Source organism: Chelonoidis abingdonii, chromosome 7 (assembly GCF_003597395.2).
Source record: "Chelonoidis abingdonii isolate Lonesome George chromosome 7, CheloAbing_2.0, whole genome shotgun sequence".
Taxonomy (NCBI): domain Eukaryota; kingdom Metazoa; phylum Chordata; order Testudines; family Testudinidae; genus Chelonoidis; species Chelonoidis abingdonii.
In genome coordinates, this window is record NC_133775.1 from 106,664,897 (window position 1) to 106,688,896 (window position 24,000).

The window sequence follows — 24,000 nt, forward strand, 5'->3', positions numbered from 1 at the left end:
CATCCTCAGTGTATAGCGGCCCCACTTCTTCACATCCCGGTGTCAACAGGCTACCTGAACGAGGGTTTCCATTTGTCAGAGGATGCCTGCTGCTGAGGTTAGCCAGGGGAACTAGGATCAGGGTTAGACAGTTTGGTCGTGCAGGGATGTCATTCTATTGAGGATCCTGTGGAATGTCCCGGTGTGTGGTGGGGATGGGACTGAGGTCCTGTCGAGATGGGAGAAGTGCTCTGGAATGCTAGTTGGCAGTATGATTGTTCAGAAGCCTCAGGGTTGGGGGGAGGGTCCTTTCCAGGATGGGGAGTGTGAAATTACTTTCTGCTGGGTGGGCAGGTATTCTGGGGTATGCATCCCTGGGGAGGGTTCTGCGCGGAGTTGTTGTGGGGGAAGGAAGGAGGAGGTTTCTGTGGGGTATGGCGGGAGGGGAAGTTTCTGCAGGATGTCAGATAGCAGAGCAATGGTTCTTCTGTGTTTCTCACTGTACTTGGGGTGCATCATTACATGTTGGGGGGAGACATGTCTGTACTGTCATGATGGAGGGGTAGGTTTGCTGTAGTGTATCACCCCGAAATAGACATTCTGTAAAGCGTCAGTGGGTCCGTGTGCATGGAGAGGGGATTCTATGGCATGTCACTGAGAATGGGGTAATCCTGGAGTTTGGGATGAGGGGACTTTGTGTGGAGTGCCCCTGTGCAGATGCAGGGGGATTGTGAAAGGTTAGAGTGTTTGGGATGGGGAGAAGGGTCACCAGCAGCCCCTGCACTGGCTGGATATGAGCCCTTGCCACCTGACAGGGATATTTACCTTTTGTAATCCTGACAGACAGCAGGTGACTGGAAATAGGAAGTACTCGCATAGCAGCAGTCCTGGGCCTTGTATGCTTACTGTATGAGATCAAAGGAAAACCAAATATTTGCAAGAAAGTCTATAAATGAAGGCAACTGTCTTAATAAAAATACCCCAAAATAAGGAGAGGTTACAGAGATTCAGAGGCATGTTAACATATTAAATCAATGCATCTAACATGTCCCATGCAATTGCTGCTTAAGAAGGTGTGTCACTGACAAGAAGAAAGCTTTTGGGGAATTAAAAAGAGCATAGATGCTGCAATACTTTGATGCTAACATTGCAGAGCCTAAATGCTCAGTAGATGCCTGCCCATATAGTTTGGTGGTTGTCCCTCTGCAAGACGATTGCCCAGTGGTCTCAGTGCAGGAATTACTGAGTGAAATTATATGCTCTGGGTTAGGCAGGAGGAAAAAGTAGATCATATTTGTCCTAGCTGCGCTTAGACTCTATGCTTCCAAAGTACTGATTGAAGCACACCAGAACTATGCTCAGATTGAAAAAGAAAAAGAACTTGTTTTGGGTAGTGAGTGGTTTCATGAATACGCTTATGGGCAGAAATCAGTCAAGGCTGAAACAGACCATTAAACTATTGGTCTGTTCATAGCACCACCTAGACTTCAGAAAATGATTGTGAAATTGCAAAAGTACTCGTTAAATGTGAAATACAGGCCCAGTAAAGAGCTCCTCATTGCAGACATCTGTTCCAGAGAGCTATTAAATATTCTGCAAGGATTTGCAGGATGAGGAGTGTAAAGTAAATATGACTCAAATACTCGCATTTCCAAATCACAATTTGACACACACAGACTAGACACTCAGAATCACCCAAACTTACAACAGTTTGAGAGCTAGGCCTTGTCTACTCATGAAAATTGTGCTGCTCTAACAATACCAGTGCAGTTAAAATGGTACAAACCCCTCTTGTGTGGACAGAGTTGTATCAATATAAAAATGCATTGTATCTGAAGGACTGCTATAACGGTGTCCACGCGACAGGCTGCGCCAATTAAACTATTTTGGTAGAAAATCACCTCCTAAGTGACACAGTTATACTGGTACAAAGATCATATGTACAGCAGGCCTGATTCGAGAGGGATAGATAAATGAAAAGCCTGTAACAACAGAGATAAAGTTGCTGCATGTGAGGGAAGGGAAAGGATTCAGGCTCAAGTTTCACTTTGATCCCTCAGTTGTCTTCATTGCCTATCGCAAGTTCTGCCTTCCTTGGGGTGGGAAACCAATGTGGTTTCCTAGGTTCACAGACCCTGATACCTAACTAGGCCCCTGTGGGTCGGGAGCCTCACTGACTCTCTCTCCATCCATGGAGAACCAGCCTGAATTTCTGAGACACCCCACAGCTTTCTTAGCAATGGAAAAGAGTAAAATTGTATTGTTCCCTGATTATTTACAAGCAAAACAAATTTAAACATATATATGTCTTATGGCTAGGATCAAGCATTTGTTATAAACCTACCAACCAGTCCTCCTGTCGTCCGTTAACTCAGGGAGAGCATGTTTCTCTCTTTGTCATCTCTTGGGCTGCATCTTCACTGCTAAAAGAGATGTGCTTTTCTAGCAAGATAACTAATGCCTGTGATCTCGCTATAGAAAACCCACCTAAGTTTGTCATGCTGGGATCTCTGTACCTGCCTGTCTGTCTTTATTTAGGCCTTGGCTACACTGGCACTTTACAGCGCTGCAACTTTCTTGCTCAGGGGTGTGAAAAAACACACCCTTGAGCGCAGCAAGTTACAGCGCTGCAAAGTGCCAGTGTAAACAGTGCCCCAGCACTGTAAGCTAATCCCCACGGGGAGGTGGAGTACCTGCAGCGCTGGGAGAACTCTCTTCCAGCACTGCCGCTGCGACCACACTCGCACTTCAAAGCGCTGCCGTGGGAGCACTCCCGCAGCAGCGCTGTACGGCTGTAAGTATAGCCATGCTCTTAGTGTCCTCCTTCTCCTTCATCTCAAGAGCCATTACCAGATTTAGGGAGGTCTCTTCCTTACCCTTCCTCTCAGGCCACATCAAGTGTGAGCCCTCAATGTGTATTCTTTTATCTCAAACTGCTTTTTCCTGATAGCCAGGACTTCTAGCTGGGCAGACTACATGAATGGCAACTCCATTGTTAGGGTGGTTAGACTCACTAAACCACCATGGATTGTAATCACTGTCCTGATTACTGTATCTCTGTGGATGAGGGTGTGAAACTGTCTGGGAGACAGGGTTCTTCTGAACCCCTCCTGTGCCATACAATCTTGGAAGTCGAGTGCATAAATCATATTTTAGATCCAGATCAAAATATACTATTAATGGGGTATCTTGTCATGGTACAAACACGGCATAAGCTTGCTAAACATAATCTGCAGCACTGAGAAATGTGAGAGCAGCGCCGGAGATGTCCTGGTCCGGTGGTCATGAAGGCTGCCACTGCAGATCTAGTGTGCATATGAAATCTGCACTGCGTTCAGGGAACAGAATTTAAAAGAACCAATCCTGTGTGTCAAGCTCTTATCCGAGATGGGGAGGTTCGATAGTAAATGGGGGGATTTCTGGATTGTCATTGTGTATGTGTGAATGGGAATAGTGTCTGTAGGATATAACTGTACAGGGACAAAGTTATGTTAAAGGGTGTGTCTGCACTGCAGCTGGGAGGTATCATTCCTAGTTCAGGTAGACAGACTTGTGCTAGGTCTGCTTGAGCTAGCGTGGATGTTACTGCACGGGCAGTGGCTCAGGCTAATCGTCCAAGCCTACCCGACTCCCTGGGTCCGAGCTTGGGCAGGGAGATTCAGACTGCCTCCCTTCCTTCCCCACTCTAGTAGAGGATGGATATATTGCGGAGGTCTTCGAAGATATGGCCATGACTCAGGAGTTCGGGATCAGGCCCAAGCTTTTTTGCAGTTTGTTGCAACTCAGGCTGAAGCTGGTCTTATATATCAGTTGTATTTCAACTTCTGGAAATGTCACCTTCCATTTTAGAAATACATTGAATGGCATCCTAATTACCTGCACCTGGGAGAGTTAATTACTCTTAGCAAGATGAAAATTTGGGCCGGGGGTGGTGGGAGGTGGCAGCGCTCACAAAGCTCTAGGAGCTGATGGCCACACTTACCTCTGAAATGCACTTAGCGAAGGAAGTTAGGTGACTCACCATAGAAACAGCTCAACAAACAGTTTGAGCAACATGAAGTTAAGCAACTGCACTTTGGTTCTTGTACATATTCCATGGCAACCGAGAGGCTGCAATCAGTGAACAATGGGAAACTTCAGAAAATGCTCTTCCCTGCTATCTTATCTTCCATTTGGAGAAGTGATGAGGGGAACAGGAGGCTCATGAGAAAGGAATATTTAAATGATAAAATACCCTTGGAAGAATAATAGTGAATTTCAGTTGTACAGAACAAATGATAATCCATTGGATTTCCATGTAGTCCCTTCAATCCAAGGATTTCCAAATGCTTTATAAATATTGAATGCCAGCTTTATCCATTCATTTGTCAGCATCTCACGCAAGCACTTGTTATGCCTTCTTCTATGCAAGCACCTTCCTCAACTCATCCACAAGCTCAATACTCTGTTGGTATTCGCATTCCCTTCTCTTGAGATGCCTACAGGAAACTTCCTGATTATTTGTAACCTGCGGATTGTCTGCATATCTGATTCAAAAAGGGAATCCACATACACGCACACTTTGCCAGTGTGTTACGTTATGAATACATTTCACAGCCCTTTTTAGTTATTAGGCCACTGGAGGATAATAGTCTACTACTACCACCACCAGAAAGCAGAGCTACTCCTTCAGCTCAAGTGAAAGGACGTGGCAATGCTGTTTAATATATAGGTTGGATTGACAGAATTTGATTGTTTATTTTAAGCATTTTTAAAGGTTTACATTTTTATAGTTGCACAAAATTATGGGGTGGGGTCAGACAAATATTTAATGATGCATCCGACAAAGTGGGTATTCACCCACAAAAGCTAATGCTCCAATATGTCTGTTAGTCTATAAGGTGCCACAGGACTCTTTGCTGCTTTTACAGATCCAGACTAACACGGCTACCCCTCTGATACTTAATGACAGTAGACACTGAAATTCAAAAATTTATAGATTTATAAACTGTTAACACAGATCATCAAAATCACAGGTCAAAATACACAGCGTAAATATACTTAAATCAACACATCATAACCTGTTGTAGTAGTTATTTGCTAGTCCACCTGCAACCACCCTAATTCAAAAGTCTAGATCACTGGATTTTGACTCTAATAAAGTTCTCAAGTAGCATTTTTCCTACTTAGCCTATCTATACATTTTGATTCTTATTGCTGGAAATATTTTTTTTCATCAGTTTGTGCATGTACAGTGTAATCAACATAATGGCCATTCACCAATAAAAATCAAAACCTTCCAAGCCTATATATATATAGGACACTGCACTGGGAGTCAGGAGAGCTAGCTGTAGTTCACAACACTGTCACTCAGTTGTTATGTCGTTCCGGGCAATTCATATCACTGATCTGTTACCCCTTCCACCCTTTCTCTGTCTTGTGTTTGTAGACTGTGAGCTCTTTAGGGCAGGAACTGTCTCTTAGCATGTAGTGTGTGTTGTGTCTAGCCCAGTGGACTCTCCCAATCAAGATGCCACAATAGTACAAATGTTAACTAAAAATACAGAGAAATGTAGGTCCCACTTCTGTCCTCTCCTACATAAGCAAAACTATCTTTTAGAGCCAATTCAAATTTTTTCATCAAAACATTTTTTTCCCTTTTTTTTTTTTTGGTAGAAAATGTTCTCGGTTTTTGAGAGAAAATCTGGAAAGCAAAGCCAAAATATACTTGGTAAAATGTTTGGGTTTTGGTTAAAAAAATCAAAATCAAATTTTGATTTTCAGAAGCTGAGTATTTTAAGCAAAACCAGTTTTGTTTTGCTTTGTTTGATCAAAAATGGTTTTGAAATCTAAAAGTTTCTTTTCTAGATTATTTGTTTGTGTTTCTTCCCCTGCAAAACTGAAAAAATGTCATGGAAATTTTCAAAAAAAGTGAGAGTATTTTGAGTTTTTTGTTTTTTTTTGTTTAATTTCCCATGGAAAATACTTGGCATTTTTATTGGAGGATTTTAACAGAACATCTCTGATGTGGGCAAAGCTTGTGTTAGCCATTTTAAACTGTTTCTAATGCTTTATGACTCAAAAATGTGAACTTGTAGGTTAGATCAGGCATTATTCACCTCAGTGGGAAATCCTTTGAGGATCAAAGATGTCCTTTGTTATGTTGTAATCTCAATTGTTGGTTGTGAATTAGTAACAGAGACTTCTTGATTTTGATAGCCTATTTCCCCAAACATGTTCCAATCCAGTCAGGGGATGCACATGGCTAGATCTTTCTAATAACTAATTGGAGGTGTCTTTGCCATGGAACAAGGGGTTTTGTGGAACTCAATGACCTATGACTCCCTGAAACGGTGTCCTTTGCAACAGTAGCTTTTACACAGAGCTTTATGTTGCCACTCCAGAAAATTATTACATCTAAGATGAGAAGCCCTCCCTCTGTTTCACAGGCAACAGTATAGAGGAGCTTTGTTAAATAACTCCCCAGTATGCTGCACATCACTTTTATCCGTGATAACATATCATTTGTGCATTGTCTGGATACACACCTGGCTGAGTATTGAATTCCCTGATTCGAATGGTTCTGGATTCCAGACTTAAAGCTACTATCCACCCCTGCTGATTATTCCTCCAATGACAGGCAGAAGTTTCTGGCCAATAATAGAGAAAGAAATTCCTTTATTTTTCGTTCTGGACAAATTATAACCATTTTGTTTTCATTTTAAACTTTCTCCCAAGTGTTTGATTGGGTGACACTGCAAATACCATTCTCCCTTGTCATTACATGTACACAAACCTGTGCGTGAAACCAGCGAGTATCGCAACACAGTATCTTTATGTCAAAGCAGCATCACAAAGCAATAGGCAGGGAAAGCCGATGCTGTCATGGGTGGTGCTAAAAAGCTGGGGAGTGAACTTATTTAAATGGGGACAGGATGCCACTTTGCTCTTTATGAGAGAGTTGGAAGAGCTGATCGACTGGAGAAAGCAATTGATACAATGCAAAAAGGATTAACCAGTTGATGAGGCTGTTTCTGAAGACAAAGGATTGAGAGATCTGAAGAATGAGCAGGAAGGTGGTTTTCAGGTACATTTAAAAGAGGTGGGTGAATTGGGCTGGTTGGCCTTTTGTGAGATTTTATATTCTTATGTTCAAAGACTTTTCCTCTGTAGTAGCTACGCAGGTGCCGCTCCTGTGGTGTCCATAGAACTGGGGGTGAGTGTGATATACACTGTTTGTATTCATTGGGTAGTACTGCACAATCCCCTGGTGTCTGCTTCAGTCTGCCAGACACAAGGTATGCATTCCATCCTGCACCACGACAGTGGAAATGAGCCCACAGACGCACATTATCCAATCTGTTTCACACTTCTGTAACCTAAATAGAGATTCCCAGGCACTGAGATAATTTTATGTCTGGATACATGATGTAGAAACTCAGAATAATCACATGTGCCTAGAGGAAAATACTCCCCAAATTGTGATGAGCCGGTTTAGTTCCATGACAAGGCTCAATAAAGAATGCATCCCTGCAAACTCCCAGGGGCTGAATGTGGGGAGACTTGGAGGGGAAGCCTGAGACTTACAGTGTTCTGAAAACTTGAGTCTAAGTCCCAAAACTGAGAAGTGTTTGGAGGCCTCCTGTCTTCGTCCTTTGTGAATATTTGTCTGTATAATCCAACCGTCTTACTCCTGATGCCTTTTGCACAGGAGAAACCCAAGACCAGAAATATTAATGGCATAGAGGGTCCCTGAAAAGAAGAGACCATCCCAGGAAAGGATTGAGGGGCATAAACAAAGTGATAGGAGCCCTAGGACTGCAGTGTTACTGGTCAAGGTGGAGGAGAATTGGGAAGGTGGAAATCATATAAGCGTGTTCAGAAAATTTACACACATGCAACCAGGGGTCCCAGAGGTAACGTTGCCTCAGGTTTTTCCTAAAATGTTTGGGCACATCTGCATACATATGTATATAAAAGTCACTGTTTGAAAGCAGCTGTCTCAGCTTTTATCGCAGAACTTATTTTAAAACCTCCTCAGTACTGCGGTAGTCTCTGAGCTCTGTTTGCTGGAGACATGAAGAGGCATTTAGGGTCCCTCTCCCCTTCATTTCATGACTTGCTCTATTTAAGATAGACGTTCCAGTCAGGCAAGTGCTTCCCAAGGCTTATTGAGTTTGTTGTGGTCCAGAGCATAGACCACAAAGGCGCACGCAGGAGGTTCTGTAATCATTCGTGTAGCTACTGCGGTCTTCATTGGGAGAAATGAATTTCTTTCACTTTCCTTGAGCTCAGTAGATGCACTGAGGCAAACCATGGTCTAACAGTGTGCCTTGTCCAGAGCGCAGAGTGGAATCTACATTAGACTCTCAGAGGAAGAGGCTGGGTGGCTGAGCAGATAAAGCTCTCAAGGGGTCGCGTTGCGGGCTCCAGTTTGGTAATTCTTGGCAATTCTCTGGAGCACCATGGTTCCTGCGATTGGGGGGCAGGGAGTCCATAACCAGTGACTGTTCCTGGACTCATGGATGGTACCTTTCACCACATCACCATGAAGAGGTGAACTATATCCATAAGTCAGAAGGGGTTCATCTTGTAGTGTTATAGCAGGGCGGGGAAGGGAGTGTGCATGCGTGCATAAACAACAGACTTTTAAAGAGTTTGATCTGATTATGAAGCCCATAAGGTAATTCTGAATTATTGCCTATCCCAGGAAAATAGTTGCTTACCCTCAGATCCAAAGGCTGAGCAGTAATCATTCAATAGCAGCAATGAACCTTTGATCCTCTGATAAAAGTCCCCATAAAAGTGCGAAGTGTTTTAGCATTTTTTCACTGGAGGACTTCAAAACATTTTATGAACATTAATTAATTCTCACAATACCCCTTTGAAGTTACATGATTAGTAAAAGCAGGCAAACAACCAAATCAGATAATGAAGATGAGGAAGAGGAAGATTATCACAGAATGAGAGGGAAGAAAGAAATATACAGGAACTCTGTAGCTCAAGAAAAACGACTAGGAGAAAGTAAAGTGGGAGGGAGGGAATATTAAGAATCTGAGACCATCTAGAGGAGCCAAGATAAATTGGAATGGACATAAGCATAGATCAAGCAGAAGCCCTTTCCCTGCCGCTAAGACTGGAGTTTTCAAAGGAGTGAAAAGAGTTAGATGCCCAGTTCCCACTGAAATTCAGTGGGATTTTAAAGAATAGATGGCTCTGTTGTCCACTCCACATGCATAGTCAGAAAAGGATGGAATCCATATAGGGCTTGCCTGTGGAAGGACAGAAATACAGGGCATGCTGCTCCCTGGCATGCTTTCCTCCTTTCTCCGACTTCAGGAAGCCTTGATGTTGTGCTGTTTCATGGCATCCCCAAAGATAAACATAAAATACTGGCTAAAAGGCTGCAACACAACAATACCTTGTTTCTTCAAATTCAGAATAACACACACGAGTCTGTAATGGGTGGGGGGCTCACCACCTGGTGCCTCCTGCTGGTCACTTCTGGGAATTAGCTCGTTTCCAGTGGAGCACCCCTCCTGGTGGTGTCCCGTCCGTTATTCTGCCCTTGGTCGGCGTCTCTGGACCCGCGTTGCTCCCTGCTCGGCGGCGTCCTCTTCGAGGACACTGCCCTCCGGCAGTGCCCCTCAGTCTATCTGCATCCCCTTCTGGGGATCGATTGTCAGCAGTCCTCCAGTCAAGCCTTCATTTGCAACCACCCGCCCTCAAAGTCTAATCCCTCTCGGCAGGGATCTGGCGTGGTCCGTAATGGCCAGTGACTGGATGTACTGCAAGGAGGAAGGCGGGGGGACCCAGGCCCGCCCTCTACTCTGGGTCCCGACCCAGGGACCCTCTGGCGTTAGCCTCGCTGTCCTCCTCCTTTTCCTCCTCCGTCTGTTTCCCTGGGCCGCTTCCCCTACAGCCCCTTGCACCCGCTAGGCCCTTTCTTTATCAGGGCCTGCAGCCTGGCGGCTAGGGGCTAGAGCTTTCTAGCCTCCCTGAGCCTGCCCAGCGCTGCACTGTCTGCGGTGCTAGTCTCCCCCCTGGAAACTGACCTTCTCCCTTCAAAGGCCTGGGACAAACTGACTGCTCCTGCTCTGGGCAGCCTTTATATACCTCTGAGCCTGGCCCTGATTGGCTGTCTACAATCTGGGCCCTGATTGGCTCACAACAAGCCCTTCTCTGATTGGCTCCTGGGCTGTGCAGGCTCCCTGGCCTGCCCCAGCCCACTCTCCTAAGGAGTGGGGCAATCCGCCCCACTACAGAGTCCAAAATCAGAGAGAGAGAAAACAGGCTGCTCCATCAAACAGACAGCTCAGCTTGCCCCATCTTAGTGTAGGCTGACTGGCTGCAGGCTGATTTTGTCGGCTTCCTTACCGTGTCCCCTACCTGCAAGAAGGATTCAGAAAAAAACCTGCGAATTTAAGGTAATTGATCACCATTTTTTAACACAGTTTTCAGTACACCACACATGGGAGTCAGGATATGTGGCTGCGGAGAGGCAGACAAGGCAGAGCTGCTCTCTCTGGCATTGTTTCCAGACACTTTAAATAAAAGGGGTGTGGAATTTTAGCAGCTGAGTTAATGCTGATAACATTAATTTGATGCACTTGTGCCCCTTTGAGGGTTTGAGCCCCCCTGCCCTGGGAGGTTTGCGGGGACTAGTGTGTAGGCCTCAGTGCTCATGGGCATGTATGGATCTTCCAGCTGGGTCTTTGTATCCAGGCCCAAAAGTCTTGCTCAAGGACCACTGCAGCAGACTTTCTCTCCCCGTGAAGCTTCACTCTGCAACGGCCCCCATTAGCTGTCTACCTGCCTTTGTTCTTCTACCCTCCAAGAGGCCTGGTTTAGACACATGACTACCTGTCACATGACGTAATTCACTCTCTCCACCTGAGGAGAGAACCAGCCATGTCACAGATGGGCTGAGACCTAGTTCCCTTTAGAAAGGCCAGCCACCCTGTGAAAGTGTGGAAGAATTAAATTGGCTTGTCCTGAAACCCAAAGGCAGTCTCAGAGATTAAAACAGAAACAGTGTCTGCATTTGAAATGTAAAAGAAGGACTTTGGGGAAAATGAGGAACTGGTGGGATGTAATCCAAAATACATTAAATCTTTGCACCTAATAATCTCAGCAGGGTGAGATTGTTGGACCTGGCAACACAGCATAATAGGCACCCATTAAAAAGAAAGGAAAATGCAGTGAAATTCTGTGCTACCTGAAGCAGAGGTTCCTGAGTAATGGCTCTCCTGAGGCACCTCAGCTAGTGCTTCTGGTGAATTTTACGCTTGTCACCTTGTGAAATTTGTGCAGCAAAGCTAGCAAATCTCACAAAAGTGAGAAAAATATGAGCAGCTTTTTTAAAGAGAAAGTTTTGCTCAGGGGGACTGAAAAACTGTGTTTTACTTATAGCACAAGCTTGTAAAACTTCACCAGTGGAACAATAATTATTTTGCTTTCATGGAAACCCTCATCCTGTCCAAACTGCCTAGTTTTACATTCTATACAAAGCTTCTTCCTAAACATCCATCCCTTAAATGTACCTGGCAATGTCATGGAGAATATCCATAGCACCTTCACTTAGGAGGAAAACTGGATATGTTTTTGTCTCTGACTTCCCTATCAGCCACCAATACACTTGTATTTTTCTGGGTTCTTCCCATTTGCCGTGCTCTTGTCCTTCATTTTCTCTCCATTTTTGACAGCCTTCTGGAATGAAACAGGTGTGCACCCTTTGGGTAATCTGGCTTTCTGGGGAGATATAATGGGTAGAAGTGGCTACCAGTGCCCTTCGTGTGATTGAATTTTCCCTTGTGCCCGTGAGCATAAAATGTTTGGCCGGAGTTTTCTCCTTAATAATCCTCATCCTTAACAATGACATTAAGAGGTAGAAGGAATGGACTCTGAACAGCCACAAGCTTCTCTGTGGTCATTGCCAATAGTCAATGCTCACAGGACTGAAAGCAGGAGAGTCGCACTCTGAGTGAAATCCTACCTCTAGGGACAGCAACAGCAAAACTCCCATTGATTTTAATGGGCCAGAATTTCATCCACTAGTTTAAAACCAAGATGTCCAGACCTCCTACAGCCTAGTCTAGTAACACTTACTATTCATAATAAAGTCTCTAGAGCTCTTTGTCTGCATATTGGCCCAGCCTGAAGGATGCAATTTGCATTTCTGTGGGTCAATGAGACCAGCGGCACCAGAGGGAAATTCAACCTGGGAGCAGGCAGGAGGCAGTACTACCTCTTCTCCCCTACAAGGACTTTCACTGGTGATGGGCTGATTAAGACCCTACCAGAGCCCCACCAGCAGATGTTGCTGGGAAAGTCACTCATTATTCCCTTCTAGTTGGTGGCTGAAGTGCCTCAGTAGGAGGACACTTGCACCAGACCTGCAGCAGCAGAGTCCAGGAGGTGGATCTGACCCAGTGACTTAATCTTCATGACGCCCACTTAAATTATGTAACTAATATTATCATCGCCTGTTTAGAGAAGGGGAAATTGAAGAGAGGTTAAGTGAATTGTCCTTGGTCAGTGCTATCTTGGGATTAGAAATAAAATGTTCCTGACCTCTAGTCCTTTGCTCAGACTATTAGACACCCCTCTTCTGTCAGAAATGCAGATTTGGGTGTCTTGAAAAGAGCTATTACCAGATCCCCTTTATTCAGCATTGCAGCTGCCAGGAGATCCAAAAACTGAATAACAGTAAGTAGTATACTGCATTTCTGACTAAGCACCAAAACTTATTTCAGAAAGCGATTTTGCCCAGTGAATAGAAATGGAAGAAAATGAGAATTTGTTCTGTAAAGGAAGGAGGGGTTGGGGAATACCCTGCTGGCCAGGGTCGTTAGCTTGCGGACAGAGAGAAAGGGAGGAGTAGGCAAACTGTAAAGTGTAATTAAACCCACACAGACTGGAGTCAAATCAGAATGCTACATGGACTGAAGGCCTTCTGCGTACAATGGCGATATGATTAAATCCATTCTGATTGGGATTCAGACTCAAGATTAATCAGGGAGACTGCTTATTCGCAAATTATATGCATGGTCACTGCACCTTTAAACAGTAAATGGACTCAAAGCAACTTTATATAATGGCTTCTGCTTGGATTCTAGAAAAGTTATCTCATTTTTCCAATACATTGGTATTGTTAGGCAGTCTGGGCTTCATTATTATATCTGAAGGTATGACAAAGGATAGTTCCCCAGATGGTGAACAGATAAATGAAAGCTAGGCGCTCTCCTGATTTTTCCAGTCTCTTATGGGCTTAAAATGAGAGAACAGAATATAATAGATACAATATTCAGACTTCTGTAAGGATTTGCTCCCATTACTTAAACCCCTCATATTTGCATAAAATACTCTGATTGGTTGAAGCCTGTGTACTCAGCCACTTTGAACTAAAACATGCATTCATTATCACCATGTAAAAAGTTGTGGGGGGAGTTGGGGAAAGCATAGCTAACATGTGCCATTAAAATGATAGGGGGAAATGTGTTCATATACATAAGAGGTATTCTTGAGGGTCCATTTTAACACCAGGGTTTACAGTCAAAATTCCAAGGCTATTATGCAGGAAAGCAGAGTTGGTATATGAGTAGTATGTAAACTTGGCTTGTCAATGAAAGGCCAAAAATGAATATAACAGTGCAGGGAAGAAACGGGTATTATAATCAAAGTTCCAATGCCATAAAAAACAGTGGGTAGCTCATTCAAAACGCTCCATGAAGCAGGAGGGCATAAGTGGATAATAGCTGCAGCTGTGCAAAATGGGCACAATGGTTCCTAAAATCACACACAACTTCCCTTGCTTTCAGTCTGTTACCTATTCCACACTCTCAGACCCAGTCTGTTAAAATATCCTCCGCCGTTCACAAGCCTGGAGCCGATCTGTAGTTTGGGGATGAATGTGTGAAATTTGCAATTCCATACGGTTTTTAAAAGAAGTAAAGAAATCATTGATTTTGACTGATTTTAGCTATGAGATTTAGAGTGTGTTAAAATTTGGAATTGGAAGCAAAAGCAGAGGACAAAAGCCCCTCACAAATCAGAACCAAAGGAAATGTTTTCATTAGATGCCTTGCCAAATCTAACCACCGATGTACATATGCAATTATTTCTGGTCACTACCATGTTAACAGACAACTGTCTGAGAACATAGGCTGTGTATGTAGAAGACCAAAAGTTGCATTTGCTTCGCTGGTGTCTAAGAGATTTTCTTTCACCATTTTTGCATAAATTCATTCACTGACAAATATGTCAGTCGGCTAAATAAGCCTTTATTAGAAATGAATTTAACAGTACATCTGGGAAATCCTCCCAAAACAGCCATCTTTTTAGAATCCTGGATTTGCATTTCTAATTAAAACACTGTCAGTTTAAGTGTAATTCTTCAGAAGAAATGAGATCTAAGGGTGGGGGAGGGAGAACGGAGAAGATACTCAAACAATTTTCAAAGAGATTTATTTTGTATATTTCATGATGATCTTGTTAATCTTTTTTTTGTTAAATGTATTCTGCTAGAGAATTGATGTTCTCTGTAACAAGCTGGCAAAGCACATGCAAATTCCTGTTAGGTTCAGTTACCTTGTGTGAGGGATAAGATCAAAGAGCAAATTGTCTGATCTCGGATTGCATTTTGTTTTAAGAAATGAGACATTAGCTGCATGCTTTTCTTTTTCCTGTGAAGAATCCATCAGTGCTAAAACTAGAGCAGAGAAAACCTTCACCCCATGAGAACTAAGGGGAATTGAAACTTCATCACTACCAGGAGTGGCATGGTCGTTCTGGGGCCACACCATCTCACCTGTCAGGCAGGAGAGGTGAAGGGCTTTTAAAACAAGAGTTTAATGTTGGTCAGTGGGATTCATCTTGCAAGAACAAGAAGAATTGTGGGCTTTAGAACTATAGCACCGTTGGCAGACTGCCCATGATACCTTAAGATATGGACAGCATTATGCCTGCCTGACAAATATCCTAAATTTTCACCTGACTGGGCACCATTTTAATTAATAACTTTCACAGACAGGTGAAAATACAGGCCATTTACCAGACAGCCCAAGAGGGCAGTAGGTGAATCTGCACTGGGACAGATGGTGAATGAGGATATGCGGGGGAAGGGAAGTCAATACTAAGGAGGAGGCATGCTGTCTGTGGCCTAACCTTATGGCTGTTGTCCTGGCCTGTGACCGTGACATTCCTCCCTGCTTCTCCTTTAAGCCTCTGGCCAGTGGAAGGTTGGCATGTTCACAAATACGATAACAAATACTGAGTGGCACAAAAATGATGTTACTGAAAACAATGCCTTGGTGTCCAGATATAGAAATTCTCAAGAAATACCATGGGGCAGATACTCAAAGGCAGTGGTGATGGGTAGGGTGACCAGATGTCCCAATTTTATAGGGACAGTCCCAATTTTTGGGTCTTTTTCTTATATAGGCTCCTATTACCCCCCACCCCCGTCCCGATTTTTCATATTTGCTGTCTGGTCACCCTAGTGATGGGAGATGGGGTGGCCAAGGAACTGGTTTCAGCTCTCCCAGTCCTCATGCCTGCTAGATCTTCAGAGGAGGGTCTTTAACTTGCACCGCTGGCATAAGGTCCTCAGCAGTGGTGGATGGGGCAGAGAGAAGCTCCACCCTGCCATGTGCCCACCCTATCCCTGGAATGCTCCTCACCCTCTTCCCTCCATGCCAGGTGTGAGGGATATAGCTAGCACAACTAGCTCTCTAGCAATAGAGAGCTCCTCTGCCTAGGGAGAATGATCCTCTAGAAAAAAAATTATGGAACAGTTTTCTACTGAAAGATGTGCTTTAGTGGAAACCTAAACATTCTGCGGGAACATGTGACTTCTGGCAAAGCTGTTCGTGGGAAAAATTTGAAAAAACTTTCAGAATAGCAACTGTGTTAGTCTGTATCCACAAAAAGAACAAGAGTACTTGTGGCACCTTAGAGACTAACAAATATATTTCAGCATGAGCTTTCGTGAGCTACAGTTCACTTCCCTGTGCATCTGAAGAAGTGAGCTGTCACAAGTACTCTTGTTCTTTTTGAAACAAATTGTTATTGAAATAAAATGAGAAAGTCAAAATGAATTTCTCCTTTCACTTTGATAACACTGAAACATTTTGTTTTGATAAGATAGCACAATCAGATACGACACTATCATTTCAGTTCATTTAATTTAGACCAGTAATGTGCACATTAATATTTTAATTTAATATCATATAGATTATCTTACATACAACGGTTTACTGTAGTGTAAACGTCTGAACAAAATGAATTGAAATGATAACGTAGAAATGAAATATTTTTACCTTATCAAAATGAAATGTTTCAGTGGTCCCAAACTGAAATTTGTCAGAATATTCATTTCATAGGAAATTTTAGAATTTCCTGTTTTTTATTCCAATTTGGACTTTTTTCCCAAATGTCACAAAATGGAAATAGAGGACCAAAAAATTCAGCATTCAACTCCTACAGGAACATTGTACTTGGAGGACTTCAGTAATATTCCATTGGAGAGATAGGCCTTGCTAGCTGGCGGTGATAAGGGCAACAGAGAATCAGCAGTGGGCAGAGGGCATGGGGTTATGGCCAGCCAGATAAAGTTGGAAGAAGAGCCCCAGGGCTCTCAGTTCGGAGTGTGTAGAAGGGAATTGCTCTGAGTGCAGAGAAAGCAAAACAAATCAAAACAAAACCCCATCTGGTTAATCTAGCTATTTCATCATTTTCCACATCCCAGAGTCAGCCAAACGTTAATGAAAGCCTCTTGTTGCACTACTATCCTCTCCGCTTATTACTTGCAAGGATTTTATTCTGTTTAAAAAGGCTGCTGTTCCCAAGTATTAATACAATCATGATTATGAATAAATACAAGAGTTAAATACACAGATCCAAATGTCAAGACCTGTGGAATGTCTTTGTGAGGGCTAAAGGATGTGGGCACAGAAATCTTTCCTTACTTCAATAGAGAGCTCAGTCACTAACAGCAGTTTCAGTACAGTGGAAAGCTGATTAACCTAATGTTATGCTTGGCATGGCCTAGGAGACATGAGAATACTCAATGAGGGAATTCAAACCTCACACTGCCTATTAATATAAGGTAGGGTAAAGACACAAAATAGACTTTGTTAGGGCTTGAACTTCAGAGCAACTGGTTTAAAAATGACATCTATCACTCAAGTTGTAGGTGAATCTCTGATAGGATACAATTTAGGTGTATACGGAGATGACGTCCTATTGGCTTGCAGTGAAATGGAAGCTCCTAAGTGTCTGTCACTTGAAAATGGGACTTCGTCTCCTAAGTCACTTAGGCACTTTTCAAAACTGTATCCATGGTGATAGCGCTGCTGCCTCTTTTCAGTCTACAGATGCAACAGAGCGAGGGCTATAAAATGTGTTACATAAGCTGCTATTGTCTTCTCAGTCATTTGAATTTGGTCAGCAGTACCATTGTTCTACTGAGCACGGGTCCAGAGTCTGGCTAGTCTATCTGTGTGCCCCAAAAATTCCAAGTTGAGAACCTTCTCTTTAACATATGTCACTGATATCGAACTATAGAAATGCCCAGTAGGGTTACATCCAATCATGTGATGTTTCATCATGGACATACTCCCTTCATTATTATTATTGACTTGTACTGCAGTCGCCCCCATTCATGGGCCAGAAACCCATCGCGTTATGTCCTGCAGAAACACACACCTCAAAGATAGCCTCTGCCCCAAAGTGCTTGCAATCTGAGTCAATTCAGTATTATGTACTCGCAGAAGCCTAGATGTAAGGTTTCTAACTCTTAAGTTGCATATCTAGCAATGGGGACAAAATGTTGCTTTTCAACTTTGTCTCTTATGAACCACCACACAACAAGGCATAACCATGTTTGAGATTTGTGTTGCTTCTGCTTATGGTAAGGCACATTGCTATGATGCTAGGGTGAGTGGCTGTTTCCATTGGGTGTCATTTTCTGTGGGGAGCAGATGCCAATACCCCATTGTTACTTTTTTATCCAGCTCATGACAAGTACATGATCCGGAAGGAAAAGCCATCTGCAGCTAACAGTAGGCAGCCCCTACACAATAAATCAATAAAGAATAAGGTAATGATATCTGCAGTATAAAGGCTGGGGTCCAGTTGACTGCAGCTGACAGGAATTAAGTCACAAATATATCCCAGCTTGATCAGGGAAGAAAAGCTGTATAATTGCAGCTGGAGGATGAATGTAATAATTAGCTATGCAAGTGTCACTTGCCAGGTTGAAGTGGCCTTCGTCATCAGAAATTGTTAGACTTGACGTTATCCAGTTACTCTTGTTTGGTGCCTCTATTGGCTCTTACAAGTGCTTCCTTCCCCAAACACACATCATCCAGACTAATTAGGGAAACATCTGCAGGGTTTTTTTTGTTTTCCTGCAGACCCAAAGGTGTGTTTACCCATCAATTCCTCCCTACTCCCTCCACCATTTATTAAAAGTAACGTGTTGTGAACTCTGGTGAAAGGTGTTGGAGTTGATGGACCTGGAGGCTGAAATCCTCTGCAGAAAGAATGTTGTGCTAGTTCCCATTTCCCCACATCATTCCTTAAATCTGATTTAGAATGACTGCCTCTTGGGGAGAGACAAGGTAAGGGAGATAATGTTTTATTGAAACATCTTCTGTTGGTGAGAGAGAGAAGTTTTCAAGACACATAGAGCTCTTCTTCAAATCTGGGAAAGGTACTCCAAGCATCTGAAAGCTCTGTGTGGCTTGAAAGCTTGTCTCTCTCACTAACCGAAGTTGGTCCAATAAAACATGTTACCTTACCCACCTGGTCTCTCTAATATCTTAGGACCAACGCAGCTACAACTACACTGCATACACTTCTGTGGGAGGCAGTTCAGTCCCTAGGACCATCTAGTCATTGGCCATTTTGCTGAGATAGCCAACAATTCATCTGGGCCAAGGCAACTAACCTGTGTCACGCCGGGTCTTGAACAGCTGCAGATGGTCCCAATGTAAGTGTCCTACAATCATGAAACATGTCCACCTGCCCTATATTAAAAATAAGAGGTTCTTATTGCTTTGTAAGAGATGATTTTTTTTAAAGAAAAGAAACAATCACCTTTATGAACATCACTTCAGAGGTAGGTTATATTAACTAGATCAGGGAGCGGGATTCTACCTGAGACTATACATTCCACTGCTTTGAAATCTTTCACCTCCTGCTCAAGTTTCAGGGGATAATGAGTTTGCTGACATCACAGAAGCAGCCTGCAATATACAGGACTGGTTAAGTAAGCCTTAGGACTGAAGTAGCCAGGGGGGCTACAGATCAGCATTGGGATGCCCTGGCAGAGTGCTGGAAAGTCACTTGCCTAGCGCCTGGCTCAAGCCAATTCTACTTTCATAAGCAATCATTTCACTCGCAAATCTGGAAGAAAAAAAAAAGTAAAATAAACAGTTTGCTGTTTTGTCCCTGCTATTTACTGTGGCTGTATTTCCTGCAGACTGCTCTCTCTGCACTTTGTGAAATCTGCTCTGATTGTTTTCCAGGAGTGTGAAGCTGAGAGTGTGTTTGATGCATTGGCTTTTATTTCCCCGGTATTAAAAATGTGTGGTCTCCTTTCTGCAAATTGCAAATGTATTCAGAAGAGTTTTGTTGCTGAGCAAATGTGGTCCCTGATTTCCACTAAGTGGTGTCTCTCTGAGCTCAAAGAATGGCAATTTTGACCAAAGGGATTTCAGGTCAGATTGATATAAATGAGATTACATGATGTCTGAAAGAACAGCTACTCCCACATCCACGAGAGATCTAAAGATAGCCTGGACAAAGCAGTAATGTACAATATAGAGGAGGGGTACAGGGAACAGGCTACTTTAATTCCACTTTTTTTCCATCTCTGATTTCTGCAATTAGTGAAGTGTGGCTTTTGTTTGTTTTTTCCCTAGCTGGAGAAATGGAGTGTGGAGTTTTGTTTGCCAAATTGTATTAGCCCACAATGACTTCTAGAAAGCATGGCAGCTGGATCCATTTACTCACGCAAACCCAGACACAGGATGGAATGGATGCTGACATGTGTCATCACCATGTCTGTCATTTAAGGCTATATCTCTATTACCATAGTCCAGGCCATATTTCAGGACAGTGACAGAGGATGTTAAAGAGACACACTGCAGAGAGAAAAGGCTTAGCTCACAGGTGGGAGGCAGTGTTTCTGATAGATAACCCCTTCCTTGCCAGCCTGGCTGCATAAAGTAGCATTATGGTTTCCTTCCTGCCTGAGAGATGGGTTTAGCTAAAAAGGAAAGAGAGTACAAGCAATTTGAGGAGGGAGCATCATTATTAAAATCTCTTTTAAAAACAGAATCTTCCCTTTAAAATTATATTAAAATGTTTGAATGCAGTAAATAGATTCCTGCTTGAGCAATCTGTCTGTCTGTCTCCAGATCCTAGAGTATTATGGCAATCTGACTGGAGAGAGAATGCAGTAGATTCATAGATTATAAAGCCAGAAAGGACTGTTATGATCATTGAGTTTGATCTCCTGCATAACACAGGGCAAAGAACCTGACATGCTGAACTCTGCATCAAACCCATAATTTCTGTTTGAGCTATAGCATATCTTTGAGCAAGCTATCCAGTCTTGATTTACAGACTCCAAGTGATGGAGAATTCCCCTAGTCTCTTGGCTGTATTTAAATGCTCATTGTTCAGATGAGCCCAGTTTACCGAGCAATCCATGTCAGTCTATATAACTGACGTGCGTCATGACTATTTACCACTCCACCAATTTTCAGATCATCCCTAAATTTTACCAGAAATGATTTTATGTGTTCTTCCAGATGACTGGCAAAGTTATTGAACAGCATTGGGCCAATGAGCAATTACCCTGAGGGTCCCCAGTAGAAACATTCTCATTGGCTAATGATTTCCCATATACAGTAATTTTTTGTGATCTAATAGTTAACCAGTTGTTAATCTATTTAGTTATGTGCTACACTGATTTTATATAGTGGTTTTTATAGAAAGTCATGCAGAATTAAGTCAAAAGCCTTACTGAAGTCTAATTATACTATGTCAGTGCAGTTTTCTTTATCAACCAAACTTGTGATCTCATAAGAAAAAAAAGATGCTTGTTTGACAAGACCTATTTTCCATAAAATCATGCTGGTTGTCATTAGTTATGGTACCACTCTTTAATTCGCTACTCATTGCATCCCAGAGCAGCCTTTCCATGATTTTGCCCTGGATTTATGTCAGCATCTAGCTACCCATGTCATCCCATTTACCCCTTTTAAATATGGGTATGACATTAGCTTTTTTCCAGTGCTCTGGAACTTTCCTACCGTTCCAAGATTTGTTAAAAATCAACATTCATATTTCAAAGAGTGTCTCGGCCCATTCTTTTAATACTCTTACAAGTATTTGGACAGAGTGATACAAATTATCCTGTTCTGCAAAATTTAAAAATGTTTAATTTAATAGTTGCTGTTTAATGTCCTCCCTAACTCCTGATGGAAAAGAAAGTATTTCATTATGACTGTAAGATATGAATTACATCATCCTGTTTTTTTCCAAATGAGCTTAGTACAGGAGTAACTGGGATGAAATGTAATAGCCTGTGATATACAGGAGGTCAGACTAAATTACCTGATCGTCCTTCTAGCCTTAAATTCCATGAACCTAAGAATCAAATACAGAAGAGAACCATTTATTAAATATTTCTACCTTTTCTGCACAAGACTGATCATTTTACCATCCTTATCTAGCATTGGACATATATCATTGCTAAGATTTCACTTGTTCCTGATATATGTAAAGAATTCCATCTGAGGTAGGTACTGTCTTTACCCAGGAATTTAAAGTTTCCTATTGTGTGTTGCTATGTTTTGCCTTTTTTTTATTTGAAAAAAAAATGAAAATTAAAGAAAATGTTATTCTGCAAACATTATTTTTCACCAGCAGTGATAGTTTTGTTTCACTCAAGCTTGTGTCTTGACACATATAACGAGGAAATAGAGAGAGAAGCACTCTCCCATTTTGACACTGAGCTTCTCAGGAAACAGGTGTAAGAGCTGGTATTGCTCAGCAGTCACTGATATGGTGTTAAACCATATATACCACACTTCTGGCCTATATCACCGAATTGTATCTTCTACTCCTTCACCCCAATTCCCCTCACCCTTCACTTTTGTCTTTAGATCTCTCTCTGGCCGCATAGTTGGTGGTGTCTGGTGGTTTTTCACCTTGATCATCATCTCTTCCTACACGGCTAACCTGGCTGCCTTCCTGACAGTGGAACGGATGGTGTCCCCCATAGAGAGTGCAGAAGACTTAGCCAAGCAGACAGAGATTGCCTACGGGACCCTGGAAGCTGGGTCAACTAAAGAATTTTTTAGGGTAAGATAAAATGGTTAAGACTTTCATATACAAAACAAAAATATTGTGTCAGTCTTTGTGGCATTCCATGGAAATTACAGATCATGTAGTTTGCTGAATATACTGTAAATAACCTAGAAACATACAGTAATTACATGCTTCTACACATTACTGGGTAATTACACTTAGCAGTTCCAAAAGTAATTACCCTGTGACTTGCAACTCAAGTTTACAGAATAAGTTGTCTTTGGTTTGCCCTCTAATTAAATGGAACCACTTACCATATATAAATATGCTGCCTTTATGTATGGCAAAAACATACATAGCAGAGCCAGAATAGATTATGTTGGCTAACTAGTCTACCTCCTTCATTTTGCTTCCTACAACATTCCCATTAATGTCACCTCAAACATCTGCAGGGATGGAGATGTTACCACTTCCCTGGGGAATCTATTCTTCCATATAATTGCTCTTATTGTTAAGCACATTTCCCTAACATCTAGTCTGAACATTTCCACCCTCCTTGCCTTAGCTTCTCATCCTACCATCATTGGCATCTAAATACTTTCCATGTTTCCAAGTATATTGGTGTACCCAAAGTACAGTATTTATAGGCTGTGATAACCCCACTCCCCTGAACTCTCTTTTCTAGTAGAGAGTATGCTCTCCCTCCACACCAGGGACTCTGTGGAGAATTCTGCTTGCTGAAAATGCCACTTCCCATTGTTCCCCCTAGGGAGAAATAGCCCCATGCAGCTCTTTCATCTTGCTCATACCTAACAGAAACAATCCAGCCCTGGGTGAATGACACTCATTGCTAGAATGTTCTTATCCTGAAATTACTTGAAGCAAATGGCCCAGAGGGCTTGCCAAGTATTTGAGCTCTTTGACCTAAAGTCACTCATTAAACTATTTCTAACACAGATGGCCTTCCTTAGCTGATACAAACCATAGGTACATGCTCAAGCCAACTCTGAGTCTCCACTGGTACACAAGCCTCTGTTTCCAGTCTAATACATGCTGGGTTTGTGTTGCCCCATGCAGCGATCTAAAATCGCCGTGTTTGAGAAGATGTGGACGTACATGAAATCAGCGGAACCCTCCGTTTTTGTGAGGACCACAGAAGAGGGGATGATCCGGGTGAGGAAGTCGAAAGGGAAATACGCCTACCTCCTGGAGTCCACCATGAATGAGTATATAGAGCAGCGCAAGCCATGTGACACCATGAAGGTGGGAGGTAACTTGGATTCCAAAGGCTATGGCATTGCAACACCGAAGGGGTCTGCACTGAGGTAAGTAGCCTGGATTTTCTTTTCCTTGCCGTGCAGCCCAATAAATCAATGTGTCCACACAGTTCAATCTCCATTGCCATATTAATCATGACAGCAGGGGGTGTAAATCCTCAGCATGAGGCCATTAAACTACATGACTCCTGCTCAGCAGTGATGGGAGTGACTAATTCTTCAAACCCTGCATATGGAAATTGGCCTCTGACTGGTCCATTCATTATGAATGTGGCTGCACTGAGTAAGGGATTTTGCTGCATCGTAACCATTGATTAATAGAGCATTATTTTGAAGGGCGGCTCATCCTGTGGTGTGTGAAATGCCCATCTTTGCAATGTATGGGATAGCCCTGATTTGGATCCATGCTTAGAGAGATTCTTGTGGTAACAATATTTTT

The 24,000-nt window shown here is 42.7% G+C and overlaps 1 protein-coding gene across 2 annotated transcripts in view; it reads left to right on the forward strand.

The window, feature by feature from the left end:
* The window catches only part of GRIA1 (glutamate ionotropic receptor AMPA type subunit 1), a 169,916-nt gene that overhangs the window by 124,390 nt on the left and 21,526 nt on the right, over positions 1–24,000 (forward strand). For both annotated transcript variants that reach the window (XM_032771674.2, XM_032771664.2), the window contains exons 12-13: positions 22,140–22,338; positions 23,362–23,609. In XM_032771674.2, the coding sequence (XP_032627565.1) occupies positions 22,140–22,338; positions 23,362–23,609 (447 nt within the window). The remainder of the gene's footprint in view (positions 1–22,139; positions 22,339–23,361; positions 23,610–24,000) is intronic.